Raw genomic sequence first — 26,376 nt, 5'->3', positions numbered from 1 at the left:
AGTCGAGGAATTGGAGGGGTCTGGTGCGAGGTGGGGAGGAGCGCCGAGTGTCATTATACAGATGACTTGTTGCTTTATGTGGCGGACCCAGTGGGGGGAATGCCGGAGGTGATGCAGATCCTTAGGGAATTTGGGGGCTTTTCTGGGTACAAGCTCAACCTGGGTAAGAGTGAGCTGTTCGTCGTGCACCCGGGAGGGATCAAGAGGAGGGGATTGGTAGGCTCCCGCTGAAAAGGGCGGGGAGGAGCTTTCGGTACCTGGGAGTCCAGGTGGCTAGGAGCTGGGAGGCCATTCACAAGCTTAACCTCACTAGGCTGGTGGAGCAAATGGAGGAGTTCAAAAGATGGGACATGTTGCTGCTGTCGCTGGCGGGCAGGGTGCAGTCCCTCAAGATGACGGTGCTCCCAAGGAGGAGCTGGGTGAGGAAATTGAGGAGGGAATGTGGGCGGATGCCCTGGAAAGAGTGAATTCCTCCTCTTCCTGTGCGTGGCTTAGCCTCATAGTTGAAGGTGCTGCACAGGGCCCACATGACTGGGACGAGGATGAGTAGGTTTCTCGGGGGCGAAGACAGGTGTGCTAGGTGCTCGGGGAGCCCAGCGAATCACGCCCATATGTTCTGGGCATGCCCAGCGCTGGGGGAGTTTTGGAAGGGGGTAGCAAGGACGGTGTCGAGGGTGGTAGGATCCAGGGTCAAGCCAGGCTGGGGAGGAGGGGAGGGAGAGGGAGAGGAGGAGGGGGGGGGGTTTGTGTTTCGGGGGAAGGGAAAAATGTGTATATGTGTTTATTGGATATGCCAGGTGTTTATCTATCTCTCCTTTTTGTAGTTACTGGTGGGGGGTTTGGGGGTTAGTGTGTTTTTCTTTTTGCTGTTGTTAATATTGTTTTCTTGTTATTTTCTGTTTTGGATATGTTTTTGAAAATCTTAATAGAAATTATTTTTTTAAAATAAAAAAATAAACTTATACACCTCAATCAGGTCCCCCCTCAGCTCCCAACAAAAATCCAGGCTTATCCAGCTTCTCTTCACAGCTAAAATGTTCCATCCCAGGCAACATCCTGGTGAATCTCCTCTGCACTCTCTCTAGCACAATTACAGCCTCCTAAAATGTGCTGACCAGAACTACACTTTATTCCAGCTACGGCCTAAGCAAAGTCCTGTACAGCTCCAACATAACCTCCCTGCTCTTATAATCTATGCCATGACTGCTAAAGGCAGCATACAGGACACTTGACTTTAACTATCCTATTCACCTGTCCTGCAGCCTTCAGGAATTTGTGTCCAAGAACCCCAAGATCCCGGTTTCTGAGCTTTCTAGTGTCCAGCTATTCATTGAATACTCCCTTGTCGTGTCACTCCTTCCAAAGTGACTCACCTTATGCTATTCAGGGTTAAATTCCATCTGCCTCATCTGACAAATCCATTTACATCCTGATGAAACCTTCTTCTTCACTGTCAACCACCTGACCAATCTTCATGTCATCTGCAAACTTGATTATCATTCCTCCCCACCCCACATATGTGTTGGCCGATGAGCATGCACAGACACATGGCCAGTTGATGTCAGGCCTTAGCTTTTTATTAAAAGTAAAAAGGGAGATGGTTACTTTAAACAAATCAATAAAGCAGTAATATACTTTATGGAAATCTGGTAATATTGCAGAAGGGAATGTTTGACAGCACCTAGCAATTATTTGAAGTACTGATGCAAATTTATTCAGTATATAAATATGATTATGCTAAACTACGCTTAGTCCAGGATTAGCAAAAAAAGGAAGTGTGCTTTTTCATGTATCTTACACAAATTTATTCTTACTGGCTTTGAACATATCTACTCAAATTCTAAAAGTAGTACGGTAAAGAAATGGACTTGCCCTGTCAATTATACTTTACATAGCCTCTCAGTCTTCCTGTCAAATGTAGTTTCCCTAGCTGATAACCAATAACCTAACAGTAAGCTCAACAGATTCAGGGCAACGTTACTGACTATCTCTTTTTACCTGGGACCTGACTTCTGCACAGTGCAGATTTCAAATGGCTGGGATTGCAAAACCTGAGTAATGCAAGTTGCAACCTAAGCACACTGGATCTGCAGCTGTTAAGATGCCTTGCAAAACAATCCTTCAACATTAAAAAAGTTTATGTCATATTAATAAATGAAATGAAATGTGGCACTCAAACTTGCCACATGACCACACTGCAGAGCTCAAAGGTTACACTAAAGTTAAAGCACTCGTTAGTTATTAATTTTTTAAAAATAAATGTAAAGTACCCAATTCATTTTTTTTCCAAGGGGCAATTTAGCGTGGCCAATCCACCTGCACTACACATCTTTGGGTTGTGGGGGCGAGACCCACGCAGACATTGGGCAGAATGTGCAAACTCCACATGGACAGTGACCCAGGGCTGGGATCGAACCCGGGTCCTCAGGGCCATGAGGCAGCAGTGTTAACCACTGCACCACCATCCCACCCTCCTGTTAATCATTAATACTGTTTGTTCAACTGTCATAGAAGTCTCCAACTAGCTATTAGCTGAGTGTGAGGTAATGAGCATTAGCAACACATTGTGATTCTACTCTCTTTTAAAAGTATTGCACAATAAAACCCCCATTGTCTGATTTGGCTTGCTTTTGCCTTTTAATTGAAATTGGGTCTCTTATTGAAGGGCAGAAGAATATAACTTTTCTTCAGTTGTTAAAAAAATCTCTCTGCAGCCTTACAAAGAATGCTGCCTCCTGTCCATACAAGATGAGCTGCGATGGATTTTCATGTTCAGAGTAGGCTGGGTCATTGCCGTTTGCTGGTAATCCTAGGGTTGTGGGGAAAGAGTGGGAAAATGGGATTGACTGGGTTGCTCTCCAGAGAGCTGGAATTAACTCAGGGGACCAAATAGCCTCTTACTTTGCTGAAATTACTAAGTATATTTTGCTAATATTCTCCAAAAAACATCATCAATTTTACTTGTTTGCCAGGAAATCTTTATTTGACACAAGGAAAACAATCTTAAAAACTGACAACTTGTTTTTATGAGAGAAATATATAGTTCCAAAATATTAGGTGGAGAGTATCTTGAGCAATAGTTCCCCCTATTGGTCATGTACTCCCAAGCTTGAATGGTAAATAGCGATAAATCTGTTATTGGTGTACATAGGAAATAACATTAAATTTTAAAAAACTTTTTCCACTATTGACATTGCCATTTTTCTGCGAAGAAACATCATGGATATACCAATAAATGCATTGACTGTTCTTAGCCAACCTCATCGCATCCACTCACATACAGAGAATAAAATTACAGTCACATTGGTTCCGATTTCTCTTGTTCTTCTGAGCGACATGCACTCTGTTGTCAGTTAAAGTTCGAAACTGCTTAATTACTGCCTCAGTTAGATGTGGAGTGCTTGAAATTACAATTTCCTTTAGAAAAGCCAGCTCCACGAAGCCGAACAAAATATCCGGTTTCAACAAATTGCACCCGCTGAAAAAGGAGAAAAGAATCAAGTGGTTTAGTAAGAGTTCACAGAAACTATACAAAGCTTGAAAGATTTTCCTTCATTCATAAAGTTAAGCAACTGGTTAGTAAAGAACTTCAAAATGAACCGATAATGGAAAACATTCCCATTCTTTGCCACCACGAGAACTCATTCCTCACGTTTTACATACGAGCATGGCAAAACAGGGAAAGACCGTTCGCCCGTCAAGTTTGCTCTACACTCGTGATGCCTGGACCATCACGGCTGGATACTTCCCACTCCCACATAATCTCCCATGAAAGACAAGAAACCAAAAAAATGAGCGCAAATAAGGGGGGAGGGAATTGCTAAGTCTCTGACCTCACAATCGCTCAAAATCAGTTTCTACTGGCAATATGAGACTTGATGGACTAAATCAGCATTTTTTTAACAGAACAGATTTCTTGCGTGTAATAAATAGAACAAAACAAAGCACAGCTAAAATATTGGAAGCACAGCTACATCCAATACTGCATCGATAATATTTTTTAAAAACTCTATAGATTGGGTTTCCTGACTTTTGAGAACCACGTATTTTCACATTGCAAATTCTATGGTAACCAAATCAGAATTAAACCTCCACACAATTTAAGGATCTTTTTATTATAAGAGTTGCATGAGTGTTTACATTTTGGTTTGCACTTACTTTGTATTATTACAACTATCTCTGAGTTTGTAGTAGGAAATTATGCTAATTTGCATTTTCAAACATCAGGTGTAATCTTTACTGTCTTTTACCCATTTCTCTAGGCCGGGGAAAATCTGCCGTTGACATTATACACCCAACTGTTGGAGTGAATCAATCTTCAAGTAAATCTTTAAACTGGCATTAAGCTCTCCAGCCAAAACAAACAAATAGGATGTTCCAAAGTGCAAAATCGAGGTCCCTTGGCAGTTGATCCCAATTGCAGCTTTCAAGGAGAAATGCCTGCCAGTTCCATTTCTTGCAGAAACTGGAGAACACCAACCGGTGGTCCTTACAAGGAATCACTTGCTACCTCTCTCTGAAGCTTCACCCATTATTGATTTAGGAGATTTTTGCCCCCCCCCCCCGCCGTCCCAAAATTCTATTGACCAGTGTTGGCGCGTTGGATGACTCCAGAATAGTTCCTCCTCCCACTACAACCCCAATCAAAGCCCTCCCCCACAACCCCTCAATAGGCCCTGCCTAATAGCAGCATCTTATGTTTTTTTTCACTAAACCGAGGAGCTACAGAGGAGCACCTGCAGCTTATAGTAAAAATGTTAATGGGATCTGCACCCGAGGGGGGTTTGGGCCTCCTGACTGTAATGCTAGATGGGTAAAGTGGGTAAACCACAGTTATGATGCCCATTTTGCATCCAGCCTGAAATTCTCCCCCTTATGTCATTTTCAGTTTTTGACATTTCTCTAGGTGGTGCTAATTTCTCTAAACACTCCATTGTGCAGAGGTCACCTGAAGGGGATTTAGAAACAAAGGCAAGATGTTATTTGTGCTACACGAGAATATACAATATACGGGGAGCCTTTCATAAATGAAAGCAATATTTTAACATGATTACTGTTTTACCCGAGTCTCCTCCCTTAATCATAAGCTATCTGCTAATGTTTAAATGCCTAAATGGTGGTTGTAGTGTGTTCTCTTTAACTACTGCGTGCATCGATTGTACTTCAAGGAGGAAAATCCAGCAATCAGCCAAAATTTTCAGAAGTTGAAGTTAATACCCAGAAATTTTTCTCTGCCTTGTTTGTTGCAACAAACAAGTGTTTGCAAGTTAGCAAGGTCATCCTGATTTAGAAACAGCAGTCGAGCCAGGGCTTTCCCCCATAGTTCAGTGGGTGAAGGAGTGATGCTGGTGTGACATTTAGCCATTAGACCAGAATAAGCTCAGGTTTGAACACTGGTCTTTGGAAAGTAACTTCACAAAAGGTGGAAGTTAGATTTGCTGCAGTTGCTAGGCTAAAAGATGAAAAAATGTCAATCACCCACAATCTCCTATTTATGCATGTGCCCTTAAAACACATAATATACACATACAATGTAATTTACCATGTCTAATGTCATTTACCTAAGATCAAGGCTCTGCAGAAAAGGAAACTGTTTTGGCAATTTCTTTAACATTATTTCAGTTATACCACCACACAGCACCAAACCTAGATATTTAAGAGTTTTTCCTGAAGAATCAGATAGAAGCTGTACATCCACATTAGAGAGTCTTGTATTTATCAAATTCAAGCTTGTGAGGTCCGAAGGTAAAATCTTCACATACTCAGCAAGAGGTCCAGTCCCTGGGAAGGTACATAATTTAAATAATGAATAGGTGAATCAATTTGGAAAATCTTCCTTTGGAACTGCACTGCTCATATATTATGCACATTCTTGCAAATCAGCAGCAAAAAGGAAAAGAGCATATAGTTTACTAAAATATAGATAATTTTGTAACTCTTTAGTTTGAAGATAAAGAAAGAAAATATTGGACACACATGTAGGTCAAATCAGCATCTGAAAGATAAAGCAAGTTAATGTTTCAATGGGATTGTTCTTCGGAAGAAGTGATAAAAGGTCCTACTCTAAATGTGCTTTATTAATTTCTTTGGTGGGTCGCAGGCATCGATAGATAGCAAGGCCAGTATTTGTAGCCCATCCCCAACTGCCCTTGAAATGAGTGGCTTGCTGGCCATTTCAGAGGGCAGTTCAGAGTTAACCATATTACTGGTGACCTGGAGTCACATGGAGGCCAGATCAGATAAGGACGCAGATCATAGAATCCCTACAAAGCAGAAGGAGACCATTCAGCCCATCATATCTGCAACGACCATCCGAAAGAGCACCCCACCTACGCCTATTTCCCATCATATCCCCATAATTCCACCTAACCGTTGGACACTAAGGGGCAATTTAGCATGGCCAACCCACCAAACTTCTACATCATGTGGGAGGAAACCAGAGAACCCCGAGGAAACCCACGCAGACGTAGGGAGAACACGCAAACTCCACGCGGACACCCGAGGTCAGAATGGAACCCAGGTCCCTGGAGTTGTGAGTCCATGGTGCCGCCCCTATTTACTTCTCAAAAGGATAGTGAACCAATGGGTTCTAATTCCAATCGGTGATAGTTTTCTGGATTTAAAAAAAAATGAAGAGAGTTTAAACTCCATCTGCTGGGGTGTGAATTGGAATTGTGTACCCAAAGCATTAGCGGCACGGGAGCACAACAGTTAGCACTGTTAGCTTCACAATGCCAGGGATGTGGGTTCGATTTCCGGCTTGGGTCACTGTCTGTGCGGAGTCTGCACATTCTCCCCGTGTCTGCGTGAGTTTCCTCCGGGTGCTCCGGTTTCCTCCCACAGTCCAAAGACGTGCAGGTTAGGTGGATTGACTATGATAAATTGCCCTTAGTGACCAAAAAGGTTAGGAGGGGTTGTTGGGTTGCGGGGATAGGGTGGAAGTGAGGGCTTAAGTGGGTCGGGGCAGACTCGATGGGCTGAATGGCCTCCTTTTGCACTGTAAATTCTTTGATTCTGTGACTAGCTTGGGTTTCTGGATTACTAGCCCAATGATGTTATCACTATGCTACCATCTCCTCTACACATTCCACTGAGGTTTCAGTGGATAGAACTCCAACCTTTTAACCGGAAGGTTGTGGATTCAAGCATGAGGCCAGAACTTTGGAACAGAATATTACAGCACAGAAGATAACCATTTTGCTCACTGTGCCGATGCCAGCTCTTGGTAAAGCTAATCAGTTAGTTCCATTAGACTGCACTTTTCCCATTGTGAAGTAATTTATTTCCCTTCCAAGTATTTATCCAAGTCTCTTTTGAATATTACAATTGAATCTGCTTCCAACAGGTAGCACATTCCCGATCACAACAACTCGCTTTGTTTAAAAAGAATCTTCATGTTACTTCTAGTTCTTTTCCCAAATCTATGTCCTATAGTGATCAGTCTGGATTGGAAACGGTTTCTCCTCATCTACTCTATTATAATTGTTCAGTATTTTGAACACCCTTACCAAATCTCCTCTCAACCTACTCAGATCGAAAGAGATAATTTAGGCTGATGCTTCAGTGCAGCAAGGGTGTTTTGCAAGTGCCCTCTTACAAAAGTTAAACCTAAATCCTGCTTCTGCTCAGGTCAACCTAAAATATTTTATGTCACTATTGAAGAAACAGGAGTCATTGTGATGCTCTGTCAACATTCCTCCCTCAACCATATCATCAAAAACAATTAAAATAACAAAGTGCTGGTAAAGCTCAGCTGGTCTGGCAACATTTGTGGAGAGAGAGGGAGAGGGGAGGAAGCGAGAGAGCGAGAGGGGAGAGAGCGAGAGGGGAGAGAGCGAGAGAGAGCAAGTGAGAGAAACACAAACACAGACAGAGTAAACGTTTAAAGCACCATAAGATTCTTTGGAATTAAGGACTCTTCGGTAAAGAATTATACAGACTCAAAACATCAACCCTGTTTCCCTCCCCACAGATGCTGCCAGACCTGCTGCGTTTTTCCAGCATTTTGGGGGGTTTTTGTCCAGATTTTCAGAATCCAGAATATTTTATTTTCATTAGCAAGAACAAATTATTTAAGTTATTGTGCACGACTTGACTACTATCTTTGTCCACATAACAGTGACTGAATTAAAAAATAACAGTGAGTACAATGAACTTTGGTCAAAGCCAATCTTCTTCAAGTAGGCTTGTAGGGTATCTGTGAAACATTTCCACTGGCTGCCTTGTGGTGTTTGTCCAGCCACAGGCTGAGAGTAGAGAGCAGACTTCAGAACGTTAGTACAGTGGTATGTTGATAGAAATTAGATTTTGTGGTTAGCTATAGATGAGATAGATAAAAGGTTTAATTGAGAAATCATTAAGAGTAATTGACTAAATCACATTAGCCATGAGAGTGAGGAAAGCTGACTAGCTGGGAACTAATCAGGTAAGGCTCTAAATTCTCAATTTTGCAAATTGCTCAAGACTGGCCAGAGACCAAGGTCAGTGACAAAAGACTCCATTGTATGCAGCAAAAAATTCCCAGGCCTGGACAGTTGCATTTCCATGGTAACAGTCAGTCAGAGTCATAATGACATTTCGAAAACTGTGTTAATCTAATTAATGCAAGAGGCATAATTGGCAAGCCAGGGTTTGGAAAATTACACCACGACATTTATCTCTTGAACTGACAGACAGACAGTTTGGTTGAATTGAGTGAATTATAAATTAGTTGAAGCCAATCACAGCTGTAAGAAGGCGAAACTTTATAATGATCTTATTAAAAATCACTTGTCGGGATGGAAAAATCTATTCCGGAATCAATCTATCACTTTCTGAAACCTATGTCTTGCTGCTGTGTTTGCTATCGCCATTTTTCTTTTGTTTAAATCAATCCGTAATTTTGTACTGTGTATCATGATTTGAAGAATTACCACAAGTTGTATTTTAAACTCAAACTGTATTCGCTAAAGACAATCAATCTGACCTAAGTTTGTATTGTAACCAAGAGTTTACCAGTAGACACTAAAAGCTGACAATAAAGTTCAACGTAACTTTGCCAAAAAAAAGCACAGCCTGAATCTCTGTTATTTGGGAACTAAGAAGGGATAACGTATATCCAGGGATCCGAATAGACACAGAGATCCATTATATGTCCAGTGCAGTTGTCACGTAGAATGGTCATCTCTGTGCTCAGGACACCTACTTCCTGGAGAATGCTCATGTTCACATGGCAATTCATCCAGGTGACACATAGGATCTTCTATAGGCAGTGCTGATGGTATCTCTTGCGATTTCTCAGCATTTGGCAATACATCACCCAGGTTTTGCAGCCATAGAAGTATCGGAAGGAAGTCTGCAAATGATGGTTGTGAAGAAACATCTATGCAGCTTCATAAAGAAGGAGCTCATGCATTAGATCCTATGCAGGAACTCCAAGTCTATGGATACTGTCTCCATGTGGCAACCCGCAGCTGTGATGGTAGAGGAATTTGGTGCCAGTTTTTTCCTTGCGTTCTCTGCAACCACACTAAGATTCCAGTAGAATGGGTTATGCAAGTGTAAGTAGGCAATCCAGTGGTATTAAGGCAAGGATGTTGCCTGCCCTGAACAGTAGATTGGTATATTGTCACACTCACCCTTGTTTCCCTTCTTGGAGATTGAAACAATTTTGGCATCCCTTAGATCTTCAAGGAGCCTTGCTTCATGTCAGATTTGCCAGAGGTATAGGCTCTATACAACGGAATGCTGGTCTAGCTTATTCACCTCAGCTGTGATGCCATCTGGGCAGGCAGCCTTGTTATTTCCAGCTTGTGAAATGGAATTTCACTCGGCCCATCGAGTCTGCACCGGCCCTTGGAAAGAGCACTCCACTTAAGCCCATACCTCCACCCTATCCCTGTAACCCAGTAACACCACCTAACATTTTTGGACACTAAGGGCAATTTATCATGGCCAATCCACCTAACCTGCACATCTTTGGACTGTGGGAGCAAACCGGAGCACCTGGACGAAACCCACGCAGACAAGGGAGAACGTGCAGACTCCGCACAGACAGTAACCCAAGCTGGGAACTGCACCAGGGACTCTGGAACTGTGAAGCAACTGTGCTAACCACCATGCTACCCTTGTTAAGAGCCTCAAAATGCACTCTCCACTTAGTCCTGATGAAGTTGCTGTCTGCGAGCAGGTGAACCGGTCCAGCAGCTGTGACCAGTGTGGGGTCAGATAGGCGTGGACCATCGAATTACGTAGCCTGTTAGAAGCTTAAATCAGGATAGTGATGAATCTCCCTTTGGTAGCTGTCACCTTCATGTGCAAACACTGAGTGAGTGCGATATTCATGATCCACCTGGTGAGACAGTGGTCAGTCCAACAGTCACCAGTACCAGGTATCACTCATGATGTAGACATCACTTCCATCTTGGGCAGAGGCAATGACATAATTTTATCAGATACCATTGTTGGCAACTGGGGTGCTGCCAGTCAGTCTTGCACATGTAAGGTTGGCGGGTCATGGTTTTGGTAATAAGGAGCTCATGTTCAGTGCATTTATTTGTAGTAATCCACAGGAGGCAGGAGTTCCGTCACCACACCAATATTTATTTACAATAACGATATTACAGGAGCAGCTACAAACAGTGCTGCTAGCAGTCCAGTCAACTTAAGACTGAGCTGCTTCCTGCATCTCATGTCTGGGTTTGTCACTTCTGTGTTGGCCGCCGGGTCATTCTCCGAAGTGGGCTGGGTGTACCTTATAGGTGCCCGTCTTTTCCTTGACACCTCCTTGGAAGTTGTTCTTCCTCCTCCTCGGGGAGAGGTGTCGCGGCGGCCTCGTCGAGTGTGTCCATCTCCGACTCTGATGACTGGATGACGGGATCTGGAGAAATTGCTCGGGGCTGGGGTGTGGGTATCCTTTCCGTCTGGGCTATCCCAGCTTGAGGCGGTCCTGCTTCGCCTGCCTCCAGGTGTGGTTCCACTGCCCTTATTTGGTCTAGGTGTTTCTTCAGCACCTTACCTCCTATTGAAACCTCATAGGATATGGGCCCTGTTTGGGACTCTACCGTGCCTTTGACCCACGTTGGTCCATTCCCATAATTCTTGACCCAAACCGGTGCCCCCACCTGGAAATGTCTCTGCTGCCGACTATTATCATGCCCCCTGCGTTGGGCTTCCTGTTGTTTCTCCACTTTCCCCGTTAAATTTGGGAAAAGGAGACTCAAACTCATTCGCAGCCGCCTTCCCATTAGGAGTTCAGCTGGCGGTATGCCCGTTGTGGAATGCGGTGTGGCCCTGTAATCAAAAAGCCAGCGGGAGAGCTTTGTGTCTATTGACGCTGCCGGCTGCTTCTTGAGTCCCGCTTTAAGTGTCTGGACCGCTCTCTCTGCCAGGCCATTGGTCGCTGGATGGTAAGGGGCCGTTTTGATGTGACAGACTCCGTTTTCCTTCAGGAATTTTCCAAATTCCCCACTTGTGAATGCAGTTCCTTTGTCCGACACCAATACCTCCGAAAGTCCATGTGTTGCAAACGAGGCCCTGAGCTTTTCAATTGTAGATGCTGTGCTTGCCGTGTTTACCCAGTGGACGTCCAACCGTCCACTATCACCAAAAACATTGAGCCCATAAAAGGGCCGGCGTGGTTAATATGCAGGCGGGTCCACTGTCTTCCTGGCCATTCCCACGGGTGCAATGGCGCCGCTGGTGGCACTCTTTGCCCCTGTTGGCACCGACGTACCACGGCTGCTATGTCTGTGTCCAAACCTGGCCATCAAACGTAGCTTCGAGCTAGCATCTTCATTTTAGAGGCCCCTGGGTGTCCGTGATGTAACTCAGTTAAGATTGCCTGACGGCCCTGAGCTGGGACGATTACCCGGGCTCCCCATAATAGGATACCGTCTTCTACGGTTATTTGGTCCCTTCTGCTCCAGTATGGGTGTATCTGGGGCTCCACTGGTCTTTCCAGTTCCCCTGTTAGCAGTAAATGCTTCAGCTTGGCTAAAACAGGGTCTTTTTGCGTCCACAACCGAATATGTTGTGCGTCTACTGGTAGGGTGTCCAAAAAATTTAGAGTCATTACTGTCTCCTCTACTTTTGGTATTTGCGGCGGAGTGTCCGGGAGGGGAAGTCTGCTCAAAGCATCTGCATGTGCTACTCGCATTCCCGGTCTGTGCTCCAGAACATATCTATATGCCGCCAGTAGCAACGCCCAGCGTTGGATTCTATCTGATGCAATCGGGGGTATTAACTTGTCTTAGAACATAGAACAGTACAGCACAGAACAGGCCCTTCGGCCCTCGATGTTGTGCCGAGCAATGATCACCCTACTCAAACCCATGTATCCACCCTATACCCGTAACCCAACAACCCCCACTCCCCCCCCCAACCTTACTTTTTAGGACACTACGGGCAATTTAGCATGGCCAATCCACCTAACCCGCACATCTTTGGACTGTGGGAGGAAACTGGAGCACCCGGAGGAAACCCACGCACACACGGGGAGGACGTGCAGACTCCGCACAGACAGTGACCCAGCCGGGAATCGAACCTGGGACCCTGGAGCTGTGAAGCATTTATGCTAACCACCATGGTACCGTGCTGCCTAATAACCCTAATAACGGCTTATGGTCCGTCACTATGGTGAATTTCCGCCCGTACAGATACTGGAGAAATTTTTTTACTGCGAATATCACCGCCAGTCCTTCCTTCTCGATTTGGGCGTATTTCCTCTCAGCCATCGCCAAGGTCCTCGAAGCATAGGCTATTGGCCGTTCTTCCCCATTCCTTCCTCTATGGGCTAAGACGGCTCCTACCCCATAGGGGATGCATCACAAGTGACCACCAACTCCTTCCTTGGGTCATAATGCTCTAGGACATTTTCGGATGACAGCTGTTCCTTAATGTCCCTAAATGCTCGGTTTTGGCGTGTGGACCATTTCCATTCTTGCCCCTTTTTTAGTAACTGGTGGAGGGCTTCTAGGATGGACACCCTATTTTCAATAAATTTTCCATAATAGGTTACCAACCCTAGAAATGATAGTAACTCCTGGACCGTGGTGGGAGCTGGGGCTTCTTTTATTGCCCTTACTCTGTCTTCTAATGGATGTAAGCCTGACTCGTCTACTTTATATCCCAGGTACATCACTTGTGGGGCCAGAAGAACACATTTTTCCCTTTTTAGCCGTACGCCTGCCTTTGTGAAACGCCTGAGCACTTCCTCCAGGTTCCTTAAGTTTCGTCGATGTTTTTGTTAGGGTTAGTGGCTGGAATCCATCTTTGATTTTTCTAAATGCTGCCACTCCCATTGCTGATATGGCCGCACCCGTGTCTATTTCCATTATTGTCGGCCACCCGTTCACCCGTGGGGTAATCCTAATGGGTTCTGCTTTCTTCGTTGTAATATTATATAATTGTTCCCCTTCGGAGGAGGATGGGGCGTCTAGGTTGTGTACTTCCCTGCGTCCCCACCAGCTATTCCTCTTTTGCCACCTCCTTCTAGGGTTTCTGTCATTGTTACCCCACTCTGTCTGGTGCCAGAAACGGTCCTTCTCTGTTGGGGGAGCCTCAGCCGGTACTTCCCTCTGTCTCCAGATAATCCTGGCAGACTTGGGGGCAGTTCTGGGGTTTTCCTTTTTCCCTCTATTCCTCAGGTTTTTCCTGAGAGCGGCTATCTGGTAGCAGGACCCGTTGTGGTAGCCCCTCTCACAGGTATCTACCTCCATTGGCATGCCCTGTAGTTTCTGCGCCCCACTTGCTGCCTTTTCTAGGGCCAGTGTGAGCCGTAGCGCCTGCCTGCAGTCTAGGTCCATTTCCGCCAACAGGCGTTTCTGTATTGTGAGGTCGTTTATACCACACACTAACCGGTCCCGAAGCATTTCATTTAGCGTTGGCCCGAACTCACATTTTTCCGCCAGTCTTCTCAGGCGGGTCAAGAAATTTGCGACTGACTCCCTGTCTTCCCGATTCGCTGTGTAGAATCTGTACCTACGCAAACTGAGGGGTGATTTTGGGTCATAGTGCTCTTTCACCAATTCCGTCACTTTTGGAAAGAATTCGTGTCCGCGCATCGGGATAAGTCAGACCACGTATAATGGCGAAAGCGGAGGGTCCGCACGCCGACAGCAGGATAAGCCGTCTCCTTTCGTCCGTCAGTATATCATTTGCCCGGAAGAAGTAACACATTCTCTCTACATACTGGGACCAGTCCTCAATAGCCGGGTCGAATGCCTCTAACCTCCCAAAAAACGGAATTTTTAAAATGGCAAGGCTTACCCTCCGAGTGCAGCAGCTGGTCTCCACAAAATTCGTAGTTTACCTCGTCGCCACTGTAGTAATCCACGGGAGGCAGGAGTTCCGTCACCACACCAATATTTATTTACAATAACGATATTACAGGAGCAGCTACAAACAGTGCTGCTAGCAGTCCAGTCAACTTAAGACTGGCTCACAAAGCCTGCACAGGTGATTATATGGGCCCCCTCAATAAGCTATCATTGAGGGAGCTCATACTCCAATTGGCCAACCAATAAAGCCAATTGGAGTTCATTACATTATTCAAAAGTAAGATGCCGCTGGGGTTCAAGCATCCTACATCCTCTCTCCTGGTCATCTCCTTCCAGAAAGAATAATCCACTACATTCTCCAAACCACTTAAAGAATTAGCAGGATTAGGCCATATGGCCCCTTAACTCTTTAGATCACAGTTGATCTTTAACCTCAAATTCACTTTCTAACTCAATCACCATATCGCTTGATTTTAGGAGTCCAAATATCTATCAATCCCAGACTTGAACATAACAACTGAGCATCCACAAATTTAGAGTTATCGCTGAGTAATACAGAACTTGAATTTTGCTAGAATGAGAGACATGCTGTCAAAGTTTTTAATCTCATACTCATCAGGACAAAGGCAAGAATGACAACTTTCAAGCAATCACAGCAATTTAAAGTACTGGAGAAATGAGTGCTGATTGATTGACAAGTCGATTCTATTTAGCTAAAGTGCTGCCATGGTATGGGCAATACGGAACAATAAGCTCCACTAGCTCCCAGGTCATTCAAAAAAGGTGAAAGGTTTGAATATATTTCATGTGTTTGCAGAGATTGGGACCCTCTATATGAATATACGAGACTTTTAACAAGGGTAAGGGAACCAACTTACGAGCTTGACTAATTATCTATTTTTGAAGGTTAGCAAAGCTATTAGCACACTCGGGGTTGTTCAGCAATCGCAAAATTACATCTAACAGATGTTTTGTTTTGGGTTCTGCAAGTATGAGCTGGTCAAGTACAGCCTGTAGGGCAGCATGGTAGCACAGTGGTTAGCACTGTTGTTGCACAGCACCAGGGTCTCAGGTTTGATTCCCGCTTGAGTCACTGTCTGTGCGGAATCTGCACGTTCTCCCCGTGTCCATGTGGGTTTCCTCCTGGTGCTCCGGTATCCTCCCACAAGTCCCGAAAGGCGTGCTCATTAGGTGATTTGGACATTCTGAATTCTCCCTCAGTGTACCAGAGCAGGTGCCGGAATGTGGCATACAATCACATTCTCTGCAACAAAAGGAATATGTTCTAGCCTTGTGCCTTTTTAAAATTACCAGGGAGTCTATAGTTCCCCATTGCTTTTTCCATGGCAACGCCTCAGCCAATGTCAACTTGCCAACCAGTCAGCGCCCTTTTTTTCCTGCGGTATAATAGCAATTGTTTGAAATTTTATATTAGTGTTAGCCCTGATGAGAGAAAGACGTAGAACTCGGCAACATTTCTCTTTTCAGCAATATTTAGATTCACAATTCTTCGAATGAAATGTTTCCTCATCACAGGGCAAAATGGCAGACCCCTTTTCCAGAGTTATTTATATCTTACTTATCTATCACAAACAGCAAGATTCAAAACATAAAAGAAAAATCAGTAATATTTTCTATGCAGGTTACTGCCTGACATGACCAGACCCATGTCCATTTCATGGTAATCTGGTATGGTCATTAAAATTTTCTGTCAAGTAAGGCCTTACACAGGGGATTTTATATATTTTTTTTGAGTATTATTCTTCTGCAATCATTAATCTGTTTAAAACAAATTAACTACCCATTAAACTGCTTTTCTACCTTTAACAGCCTTCGGCCCACCAGTCATCTCTGAATGTTCTGCTCCTCTAATGCCAGCTACCCCCAACAACCCCAATCCAACACCACTGCCCCCACCCGTTCACCCTATCACTGCAAAATGTGTCTTCAGATGCTTAGGATCCATGTTTCACAATTTCTTCCCCAAAATTCGGTCTCTTCACCTTCTCTTTGTTTCAGCATTAATTTCTTCCTTATGCTTTTCTTAACTACCTTGCACCTTCTCTCTTTAAGTCTAAAGGAACTAGATAAATGCAAATTACAACTGTTAAATGATGTAAAATGGTGTAAAAGTCATATTACAATAACGGCAATCAGCAATTATGCCTAAATGTTTTCTTCCAGGATACAATAGAAGCTCTACAATGTAGGAGGCCATTCCGCACCAATCCTTGGCCGGAGGACTCAACCTCTGTCCACTCCCCCGCCGAGAAAATGGAAGCAGCTCTCTTCTAGGATTTGGCGTCAAAAGCACATATGTATAGGGCGTTTGGCGTCAAGTATACGTGCAGGACACATGGCCTGCTCACTGCTTATGGTCGGATGTTTGCACACAGCTTCATTTCGTTCTCATTTAAAAGCCAGTATCAGCCGCCATTCTCTATTTAAATGCCGGTAGTAGCTGTTGGGCGCTTCTCCTGCAATCAGGACTACCATGGGAACACTGCAACCGATCGCTGCATGGCCCTCCCGACACCCGCCAGCGACCCACCTGCAGGCCGCGACACCCACTTTGAATAAACCCTGGCCTAAAGGATGAAATTTGGTTTAAAATAAATATTTGACTGACAGTGGCAAGTGTACAATGCTGTTCCATTGAGCACTTCAAAATGTTCAGCAGTCCTGCAGACTCCATTGACCCTTTAATTAGAACCAAGTTCAATGATTACAAAAAATCTTTTAATAAAGTGCAACATTGCGAGTGAATTTTAAGATGTACAGTGAATGAGTCAAAAATAGAATACAATTTAGACTCATGCCTCATCGGCACATTCAAATATTCACCAGGAAATCAGTCAAAGCATATCAAAAATAATTTTGAATATTAGAAGGTACACTAAAGTTTACTATATTTCTTGCTTTAAAAAGGAACAGCTTATACACAGGATAAATTTATTTACAGAAAATCTACTTACAACTAAGTTCCAATTCAATGATGCTTGGCAAGCTCTTCAACATGCTGTGCACAAAATTGCTGTTCATTGATATTGGTAGCTTACTGAGGCTCACAGAGAGGTTATAGACATTCGACAGCTGCTGGAGTGCTGCCTCAGACAGCGGACCGTTTATACTATTCAACAGGCTCAGCTTCTCTAACTGAAGATGTGGAACGCAATGTGGTTCAAAACCATTACATTCTGAAAACACAAACATTGGTTTTGAATCATGTGCTCTATAGCTTTTTCCAACTAACATTCAGTATTCATTAAACTAACAGAGCTCCCATGACATTGTTCATGGTTAGTCAATGACTTTAAAAAAAAATAAACTTGGAGTACCCAAATATGTTTTTTACAATTTAGGGGCAATTTTGCGTGGCCAATCCACCTAACCTGCACATCTTTATAGGTTGTGGGGGTGAAACCCACGCAGACACGGGGAGAATGTGCACACTCCACAGTCAGGGACCCAGGGCCTCAGCACCGGGACCTCAGCACTGTAGGCAGCAGTGCTAACCACTGTGCCGCCCTATGGTTAGTCAATGATAATATTTTACTACAACAGTTGAATTATACCATGTTTTGTATTGTATGGTGTTTTATTCCACTTCTAAGATGCAGTTGTATTAATTTCAGATCACAAAATCTAGTTTGTGTAAAGACACATCCTGCTGTCAGGTTCCTTGCTCGGAATACTCTAGCTTTGTGATAAGCAAGAATGGAACCCAGTAAGAATGTAACTAAGCAAGAATGGTCCCACCTAGCTGAATCTGGAAAAGCGACTTGGAAGGAGAATAACGTGGTTGGTAGTGTAAGGCTGCTGTAAGGATAAGAATGGGATGCTCGCTATAATCAGTGACAGGGAATGAGATTTAGCCAGGGCCAGTACAATGCTGTAAAAGGGGCAGAAAACTGTTTGGAGAATTCCTTATGGTTTGCTCTCCAGGACCATCCTCAAATCATGGTTATTTTTGACAGCGAAGAGAGACTTTTTTTTAATCATTCAAGGGATGTGGGTTTCACTGACGAGGCTAGCATTATTACCCATCCCCAACTACCATTGAAAAGGTGGTGGTGAGCTGCCTTCTTGAACTGCTGCAGTCCATGTGACGTGAGGTAGGGAGTTCCAGAATTCTGACTTTGTGACAGTGAAGGAATGGCATTATATTTCCATGTCAGGATGGTAGTGGCTTGGAAGGGAACTTCGAGGTGGTGGTGTCCCTACCTATCTGCTGCCCCTGTCCTTCTAGATGGCAGCGGTTGTGGGTTTGGATAGTGCTGTATCAGGAACCTTGGTGAGCTCCTGCAGCGCATCTTATGCAGGTGCTGCTACTGTGCATTGGTGGTGGAGGGAGTGAAGTTTGTGGAATGGGTTCCAATAAAACAAGCTGCTTTGTCCTGGATGGCATCACACTTCTTGAGTGATGTTGGAGCTGCACTCATCCAGGCAAGTGAAGTGTATTCCATCACACTCTCGACTGATGTCTTGTGGATAGGTTTTGGGCAATCAGGAGGCGAGTTACTCGCTGCAGGATTCTAAGCCTTTCACTACTCTTGTAGTCCCAGTACTTACATGGCTAGTCCAGTTCAGTTTCTGATCAATGGTAACCCCCAGAATATTGATAGGGGTTACCATTAACTAGAAACTTAACTGGACTAGCCATATAAATACTGTGGCTTTAAGAGTCAAAGGCTAGGAATCCAGGAGAATATGTGATTTAGCCAGATCAGTTGATAGTTACATCAGTTGTATGCCAAATGCATTCAACTTTAATCATTTAACTTGAAGAAACGAACCAGGTACCAGCTGGTCTGAGAGGGATGGGAACACATAAATCAACAGATATATTGCAAAAATGTAAAAGACTAGGCAGTTGGGAGTTTCAAAATGCAGTTGTAAGTATTTTGTGATGAAATTTTTTTTCCAGTGGAGAACACAAGAAAGTTGAGATGAAAGTAGCTAGAGGGAAGAATATTTGTTTTAAATTAGTTTCCAGGATGTGGGTGTCGCTGGTTAGGCCAGCATTTATTGCCCATCCCTAGTTGCCCTTCAGAAGGTATTGGTGAGGTGCCTTCTTGAATCACTGCCGTTCTTGAGGTGTAGGTATACCCACTGTGCAGTTAGGGACGGAGTTCCAGGATGTTGCCCTAGTGACAGTGAAGGAATGGCGATATATTTCCAAGTCAGGGAGGTGAGTGACTTGGAAGGGAACCTCCAGGTGGTGGGGTTCCCAGGTATCTGCTGCTCTGGTCCTTCTAGATGGTAGCGGTTGTGGGTTTGGAAGATGCTATCTAAGGAACCTTGGTGAGTTACTGCAGTGCATCTTATAGAAGGTACACTCGGCTGCTACTGTTCGGCGGTGGTGGAGGGGGTTTGAATGTTTGTGGAAGGAAGAGCAATTAAGCGGGCTGTTTTGTCCTGGATGGAGTTGAGCTTTTTTTTAAAATGTTTTTTATTGAGTTTTCATATTTTATATACAACAAATTACAAATTATTAGAGAAAAAAAACACGCAAAAATTAACAAGTATATTTACAGGTAAGCTTCTTCATAATAACAATTGTGGCCGCCCCCTTTAGCCGGCATACATATTTTACATTCCCCAATATGGCCGAGGCACATGTTTATAGGCATTTATTTATAGTTTGGTTTTGGGCCTTAGCTTGCCATCAAACCCCCATAACGAACCCCCCCCCCCCCCCCGGCGACCTTCCCCCGATTCCCGTCCATTTTCCCCTGATTCTTGGCCACCCGACTATTCTTCCTCTTGTTCGTTGGCCACAAACAGGTCCCGGAACAATTGCATGAATGGCTCCCACGTTCTGTGGAAGCCATCGTCTGACCCTCTGATGACGAATTTGATTTTCTCCATTTGGAGAGATTCCGAGAGGTCGGACAGCCAGTCTGCAGCTCTGGGCGGTGCTGCTGACCGCCAGCCAAACAGGATTCTACGCCGGGCGATCAGGGAGGCAAAGGCAAGGGCGTCCGCCCTCCTCCCCAGGAATAGATCTGGCTGGTCTAAAATCCCGAAGACCGCCACTATCGGGCATGGCTCCACCCTCACCCCCACCACTTTGGACATAGCCTCAAAGAAGGCTGTCCAGTACTCCACCAGTCTGGGGCAAGACCAGAACATGTGGGCGTGGTTGGCCAGGCCTCTTTGGCACCATTCACATCTGTCCTCCACCTCCGGGAAGAACCTACTCATACGGTTTCTCGTTAAGTGGGCTCTGTGTACCACTTTTAGTTGCGTCAGGCTGAGCCTTGCGCACGTGGAGGTGGAGTTGACCCTATGCAGTGCTTCGCTCCAGAGTCCCCACCCTATCTCCATCCCCAGGTCGTCCTCCCATTTCATTCTTGTTGCGTTCAGTACGGTGTCGTCCCTTTCTACCAGTCGGTCATACATGTCACTACAGTTCCCTTTCTCTAGGATACTTGCGTCCAATAGGTCTTCCAGTAGTGTCTGTCATGGCGGTTGTGGGTACGTCCTTGTCTCCTTTCGTAGGAAGCTTTTGAGCTGCAGGTACTGTAGCTCGTTCCCCCCAGCTAGCCAAAATTTCTCTGTCAGCTCGACCAGTGTTGCGATCCTGTCGTCCGTGTATAGGTCCCTCACTGTCAGTGTCCCCCCCGTCCTGCCTCCACCTTTTGAAGGTGCCGTCAGTCAGTGCTGGTGTGAACCGATGGTTGTTGCAGATGGGAGCCATGTCAGACATTTTGGTCAGGCCAAATTGCTGCCGCAGTTGGTTCCAGGATTGGAGGGTGGCTGTCACCCCTGGGCTGCTGGAGTGTTTTTTGGGTGGGGATGGGAGTGCTGCCGTGGCGAGGGCCCGGAGGGAGGTCCCCATGCAGGAGGCCTCCTCCGCAACGCACCCACTCGGCTTCTGGCTCCTGGATCCATCCCCTTACTCGCTCGGCTGTTGCCGCCCAGTGGTTGAATTGTAGGTTTGGGAGGGCTAGTGCCCCCCCCCCCCCCCCCCCCCCCCGGATTTTGTTTTTTGTAGGACCTTCTTTGGGATCCTCGCATTTTTACCCCCTCATACGAACGCCATGATAAGTTTGTCCAGCACTTTGAAAAAGGCCTTGGGGATGTAGATCGGAATGGATCTAAACAGGAAGAGGAACCTGGGCAGTACGTTCATTTTGATTGTCTGGACTCTCCCCGCGAGGGAGAGTGGGAGTGTGTTCCATCTTTGCAGGTCCTTTTTTACTTCCTCCATCAGGCTGGTGAGGTTCCATTTGTGGATCCCTTTCCAGTCATGGGCTATTTGGATCCCCAGGTAGCGGAATTTGTGTCGGGCCTGTTTGAACGGCAGCCCCTTTAGTGCTGCCCCCCCCCCCCCCTGCGGGATGTACTGGGAAGATCTCGCTTTTGCTCATGTTGAGTTTGTAGCCCGAGAAGGCTCCAAACTCTTTCAGGAGCGCGATGATTCCGTCCATGCTGCTTTGTTGGTCCGAGATATAGAGGAGCAGATCATCTGCATAGAGACTCTGTGCTCTCTGCCTCCCCTTCGGATCCCCCTCCAATTTTTTGCTGCCCTGAGCGCGATTGCTAGCGGTTCGATTGCTAGTGCGAACAGCAGCGGGGACAGTGGGCATCCTTGTCTGGTGCCCCAGTGCAGCTGGAAGTATTGGGAGTTGGTATTGTTGGTCCGTACACTCACCAAGGAAGCGTTGTATAGGAGTTTTACCCAAGCGGTGAACCCTGTTCCAAGCCCGAACCGCTCCAGTACCTCTATGAGGTATTTCCATTCGACTCTGTTGAAGGCCTTTTCTGCGTCCAGAGAGACGATCACCTCTTGTGTTCTCTCCCCGGAGGGGGTCATTATCACGTTCAGCAGGGGGCTGATGTTCGAGGTAGGCTGTCTACCTTTGACGAAGCCCGTCTGGTCCTCTGTGACCACCTCAGGTACACGGTCTTCTAGCCTTTTGGCTAGGATTTTGGCCAGTATTTTGGCGTCTGCGTTCAGCAGATATATGGGTCTGTATGACCCACATTCCGTTGGGTCTTTGTCTTTCTTAGGTATCAGCGAGATTGATGCCTGTGCTAACGTGGGTGGCAGTGTGCCCCTAGCTAGCGAGTCTGTGAACATCTCCCGCAGGTGTGGGGCCAGCGCTGTCGTGAATTTTTTGTAGAAGTCCGTCGGGAATCCATCCGGTCCCTATGCCTTCCCCGTCTGCATGGAGCTAATGCTGTCCATGATCGCTCCCAGTGCTAGTGGTGCTTCCAGGTCCCGTTTTCTGCCCTCTCCCACGACTGTTATGTCCAGTCCATCAAGAAACCGGTTCATCCCAGCCTTCCCCGTTGGGGGCTCTGAGGTGGGTGTTGAGCTTCTTGAGTGTTGTTGGAGCTGCACTCATCCAGGCAAGTGGAGAGTATTCCATTACACTCCTGACTTGCGCCTTGTAAATGGTGGGCAGGCTTTGGGGGTTCAAGAGGTGAGTTACTCGCCGTAGCCTTTGACCTGCCCAGGTAGCTGCAGTATTAATATGGGTAGTCCAGTTCAGTTTCTGATCAATGGTAACCCCCAGGATGTTGATTGTGGGGTTTCAGCAATGGTAATGCCATTGAATGACATGGGGCGGTGGTTAGATCCTCTCTTGCAGGAGATGGACATTACCTGACACTTGTGTGGCACAAATGTAACTTGCCACTTGTCAGCCCAAGCCTGGATATTGTCCAGATCTTGCTTCATTATCTGAGGAGTCACGAATGGCGCTGAACATTGCGCAGTCATCCGCAAACATCCCTACTTCTGACCTTATGATGGAATGCAGGTCATTGATGAAGCAGCTGAAAATGGTTGGGCCTAGGACACTACCCTGAGGAACTCCTGCAGTGATATCCTGGAGCTGAAATGATTAACCTCCAACCACAAGAGAGAGAGAGAGAGAGCGAGAGAGAGAACGAGAGTGAGAACGAGAGTGAGAGAACGAGTGAGAGAACGAGAGTGAGAGCGAGAGAACCATCTTCCTTTGTACCTGGTATGACTCCGACCAGCGGAGAGCTTTCCCAATTGACTCCAGTTTAGCTTGGGCTCCTTGATGCCATGCTTGGCCAAATGCTGCCCTGATCTCACCTCTGGCATTCAGCTCTTTTGTCCATGTTTGAACCAAGGCTGCAATGAGGTCATTCCCACAGTGCCTTTCCATGCCAAGTGCAGGAGATGCAACGCCTGCTCTTTTGCCACCTTTTTAAAAAAACTGTCCAAGACCCCAAATATTTCTACCAGGTGAAGTAACAATTTACTTATACCCCTTTCAATTTAGCATACTGTATTTGCTGCTCACAAAGTGCTCTCTTCTACTCTGGGAAGACCAAACACAGACTGGGTGACTCCCATTCAGTCCACAAGTGTGATCCACAGGTTTCTAGTCACTTGTCATTTTAATTCCCCACCTTGCTCCCACTCTGATCCTTCTGGCCTTGGCCTATTGCAGAGCTCCAACGAAGCTCAAGGCAAACTCGAGGAACAACACCTCACCTTTTAATTGGCCCGTATACAACTTTCTGAACTTAACATAAGAGTTCAACAATTTTAGGCTGTAACATCTGTCCCCATTTTATTTCCCATTTTTGTAGATATTGTTTTTTCTCTTTTTCTTTTGTTCTTAGAAAGTAACTGTTCAAGATGCTGCTATTCACAGCTCCACCAGACACATCTTTGTTTCTTTACTTAGCCATTACCACTTCCTTTGGTCTTGCACGCTGAAACCTTTTGTAATTTAATCTCTCCTGCTCAAGTGTGGCTTGCAGATGGGTAGGTAGCATCACAACTAAATAGAATTTGTTAAATTAATCATTGGGTCTTTTCCTGTCCATTAAGTCTGCATTTTCTTATAAAATCAGTTGAACAATTCTTTCCAGTCTTTTTCTTACCTGTCGGTTTAGAAGTTGTCATTTCTGGTGGTGTAAAACACAAGGATAAATTCTCGCATTTGTCCACAGAACTCAGTGACAGCTCTCTCAGCTTTGGCAATCGAAACAAAACATATCGAAGTGATGTCAAAGAAGGGCTTTTCTGCCTAGCGTGAAGAGTCAATGCTAGCAATTTTGTCAATTCCGCAAGGTGGCACAAAGAACTGTTCTGGATAAATACTGAAGTACATAAAACTAAGTGAGTCAGTTGTTTGAAGGCAGCCACTTCTCTTAGCAGCTCTTGATCTAGCATTTGTAATTTGTTGTTCAGCTGTAATTTCTGCAAGTTTTTGAGCGATCTCAAAGTGCGTAGACGTTCCAGGTTCTTTTTTACATCAATAGTAACAGTTGTCAGGTCTGGAAGTAAATTCACCATTCTCTGCCATTGCTTTTGGGTCGCTTCCTTAATCACCACACACCTTATTCGCCTCTTCCTTAATGTTCTCCAAAAAAGTGAGTTACAGCTTTGTAAACGTTTCAGGACAATAGTACTGTTTGTCCATAAAGTAGGATGATCAATTAACTGTTGCAAGTACTTGCAGGTGGCACGAATGTTTGCCTTCTCTTCAATTGTTAGATATCTAAATATCTCCAATAATATGTCCTGAGGTAGGTTTAACCAGTGATGACCCACTTTTGCCATACCGGTTGCAAAATCCTAACGTCCCTTAATGCATACAATTCTTTGTACCTGCACCAGCATTTTCTACACTAGCACCTATGGGAAAACAAGAACATATCTCAGTACTTGAAAGTGGCTTTTCAATGTATTATGATATTCAATTTCTTTGAAATTGAGATTCATTGCTGTTCTCTATGCATTCTATTACACAAAATATATTTTGTTTTCAGACTTTTTTTTTACAAATATCCAAATTTGTCTTGGAACAACATGAAAGTGTACAAAAGAAGCAATGCATTTTTAAAAATTTGTTCATGGGATGCGGGTGTCACAGGTTGTGCCAGCATTTATTGTCCATCCCTAATTGCCCTTGAGGGGGAAATTAAGAGCCAACCACATTGCTGTGGATCTAGAGTCACATGTCAGCCAGACCAGATAAGGATGGCAGATTTTCTTCCCTAAAGGACATTAGTGAACCAGATGGGTTTTTACAACAATCGACAATGGTTTCATGGTCATCATTAGACTTTTGATTTCAGATTTTTATTGAATTCAAATTTCACCAACTGCCATGGGGAGATTTGAATTTGGGTCTCCAAAGCATTATCTAAGTCTCTCGATTATTAGTCCAGTGGCAATACCATTATGCCACCACCTAATAACAAGAGGCCAGAATTTTGGATGGCCTCATGTATACAGGGGGTAGAATATGGGAGCCCACTTAGAAGCTCATTGGAATACTCAAGTCTGGAGTCAGGTATCATTTGCAGCAATTTTGCACATTCTAAACCATAAAAAGTACTCAGATAAAATAAAGGTATTTATTCAAAAAGGCAAACTCCAAAATTATCTTAAAGAATGATCAAATCTAACAGCACAGGAAGCAGCCTTTTAGCCACTGTACATGTGTCAGCTCTTTGAAAGACCTATCCAAATAATTCCAACTTTCAGGTCATATATCCCAATTCCTTTTCAAATGTTACTACGGAGTCTGAAATCACCACCCTTGCAAGCAGCTGTATTCCAGATTGTATCACCAATTGTTTATAAAAATTGACAATCATCTTCCCTTTGGTACTTCTACCAATGATCTTAAATTGGTGTCGCCTAAAGGTCCAGAGAAACTGATTCTTTGTTCACCCGATTAAACCCCTCATAACTTTCAACATCTGCATTAAATAACCCCTTGACCCTACCCTGTGTATACCAATCATAGGATTTGCAGAGGACTGAAGGCCCCTTTTCTGGTATAATTTCCTCAAAATATTGCCTGCCCCTCTCACCTAAAAAAAAGTTTGTTCCCCCCTCCCCCCACAAAGTATGGGGCACAATTCAGGCCGAACACAGATCTGTAAAGGTTGTTCTATAACTTCCTTCTGTACTCCATGTCCCGATAAAGCCATAGATCCCGGATACTTAATTTAAACGAGACAAACGCAGTTTACACATTTTTTTGGGCACAACACAGAAAGACGTTTGGAGAAAGCGCGCAAACCAACACACACATCTCCATCTCCCCTAGCTGAGCTCCTCCGTCCCGACGGAGTAAGAGTCCCTTCCGGTTAGAGCCGCGCATTGTGG

General features: G+C 44.9%; 1 protein-coding gene across 2 annotated transcripts; it reads right to left on the bottom strand.

Moving 5' to 3' along the window:
- Positions 1-2,955: 2,955 nt before the first annotated feature.
- Positions 2,956-26,372, bottom strand: im:7136021. 2 transcript variants are annotated; one of them, XM_038776326.1, is made up of 5 exons: positions 26,301-26,372; positions 24,135-24,891; positions 17,234-17,455; positions 5,562-5,781; positions 2,956-3,478 (listed from the first exon to the last, which is right to left on the bottom strand). In XM_038776326.1, exons 2-5 carry the CDS (start codon positions 24,814-24,816, stop codon positions 3,274-3,276), a joined length of 1,329 nt encoding a protein of 442 aa, XP_038632254.1. In that variant the 5' UTR covers positions 24,817-24,891; positions 26,301-26,372; the 3' UTR covers positions 2,956-3,273. The 2 variants fall into 2 exon arrangements, with proteins under 2 accessions (XP_038632254.1, XP_038632255.1); XM_038776327.1 differs by lacking the exon at positions 17,234-17,455.
- Between the last annotated feature and the right edge of the window lie 4 nt (positions 26,373-26,376).

This window comes from Scyliorhinus canicula, chromosome 2 (assembly GCF_902713615.1).
Source record: "Scyliorhinus canicula chromosome 2, sScyCan1.1, whole genome shotgun sequence".
In the NCBI taxonomy this organism is placed as follows: Eukaryota; Metazoa; Chordata; class Chondrichthyes; order Carcharhiniformes; family Scyliorhinidae; genus Scyliorhinus; species Scyliorhinus canicula.
This window is presented reverse-complemented; position numbering and strand designations above follow the sequence as displayed.

Coding starts and splice junctions, on each gene's coding strand:
- im:7136021 (XM_038776326.1), bottom strand. CDS start 24,816: ATGGCAAAAGTGGGTCATCACTGGTTAAACCTACCTCAGGACATATTA. Junction 17,456..24,134: donor GACAACTTCTAAACCGACAG/GTAAGAAAAAGA, acceptor TTGTGTTTTCAG/AATGTAATGGTTTTGAACCA. Junction 3,479..5,561: donor CTGCAGAGCCTTGATCTTAG/GTAAATGACATT, acceptor CTCCTTTTTCAG/CGGGTGCAATTTGTTGAAAC.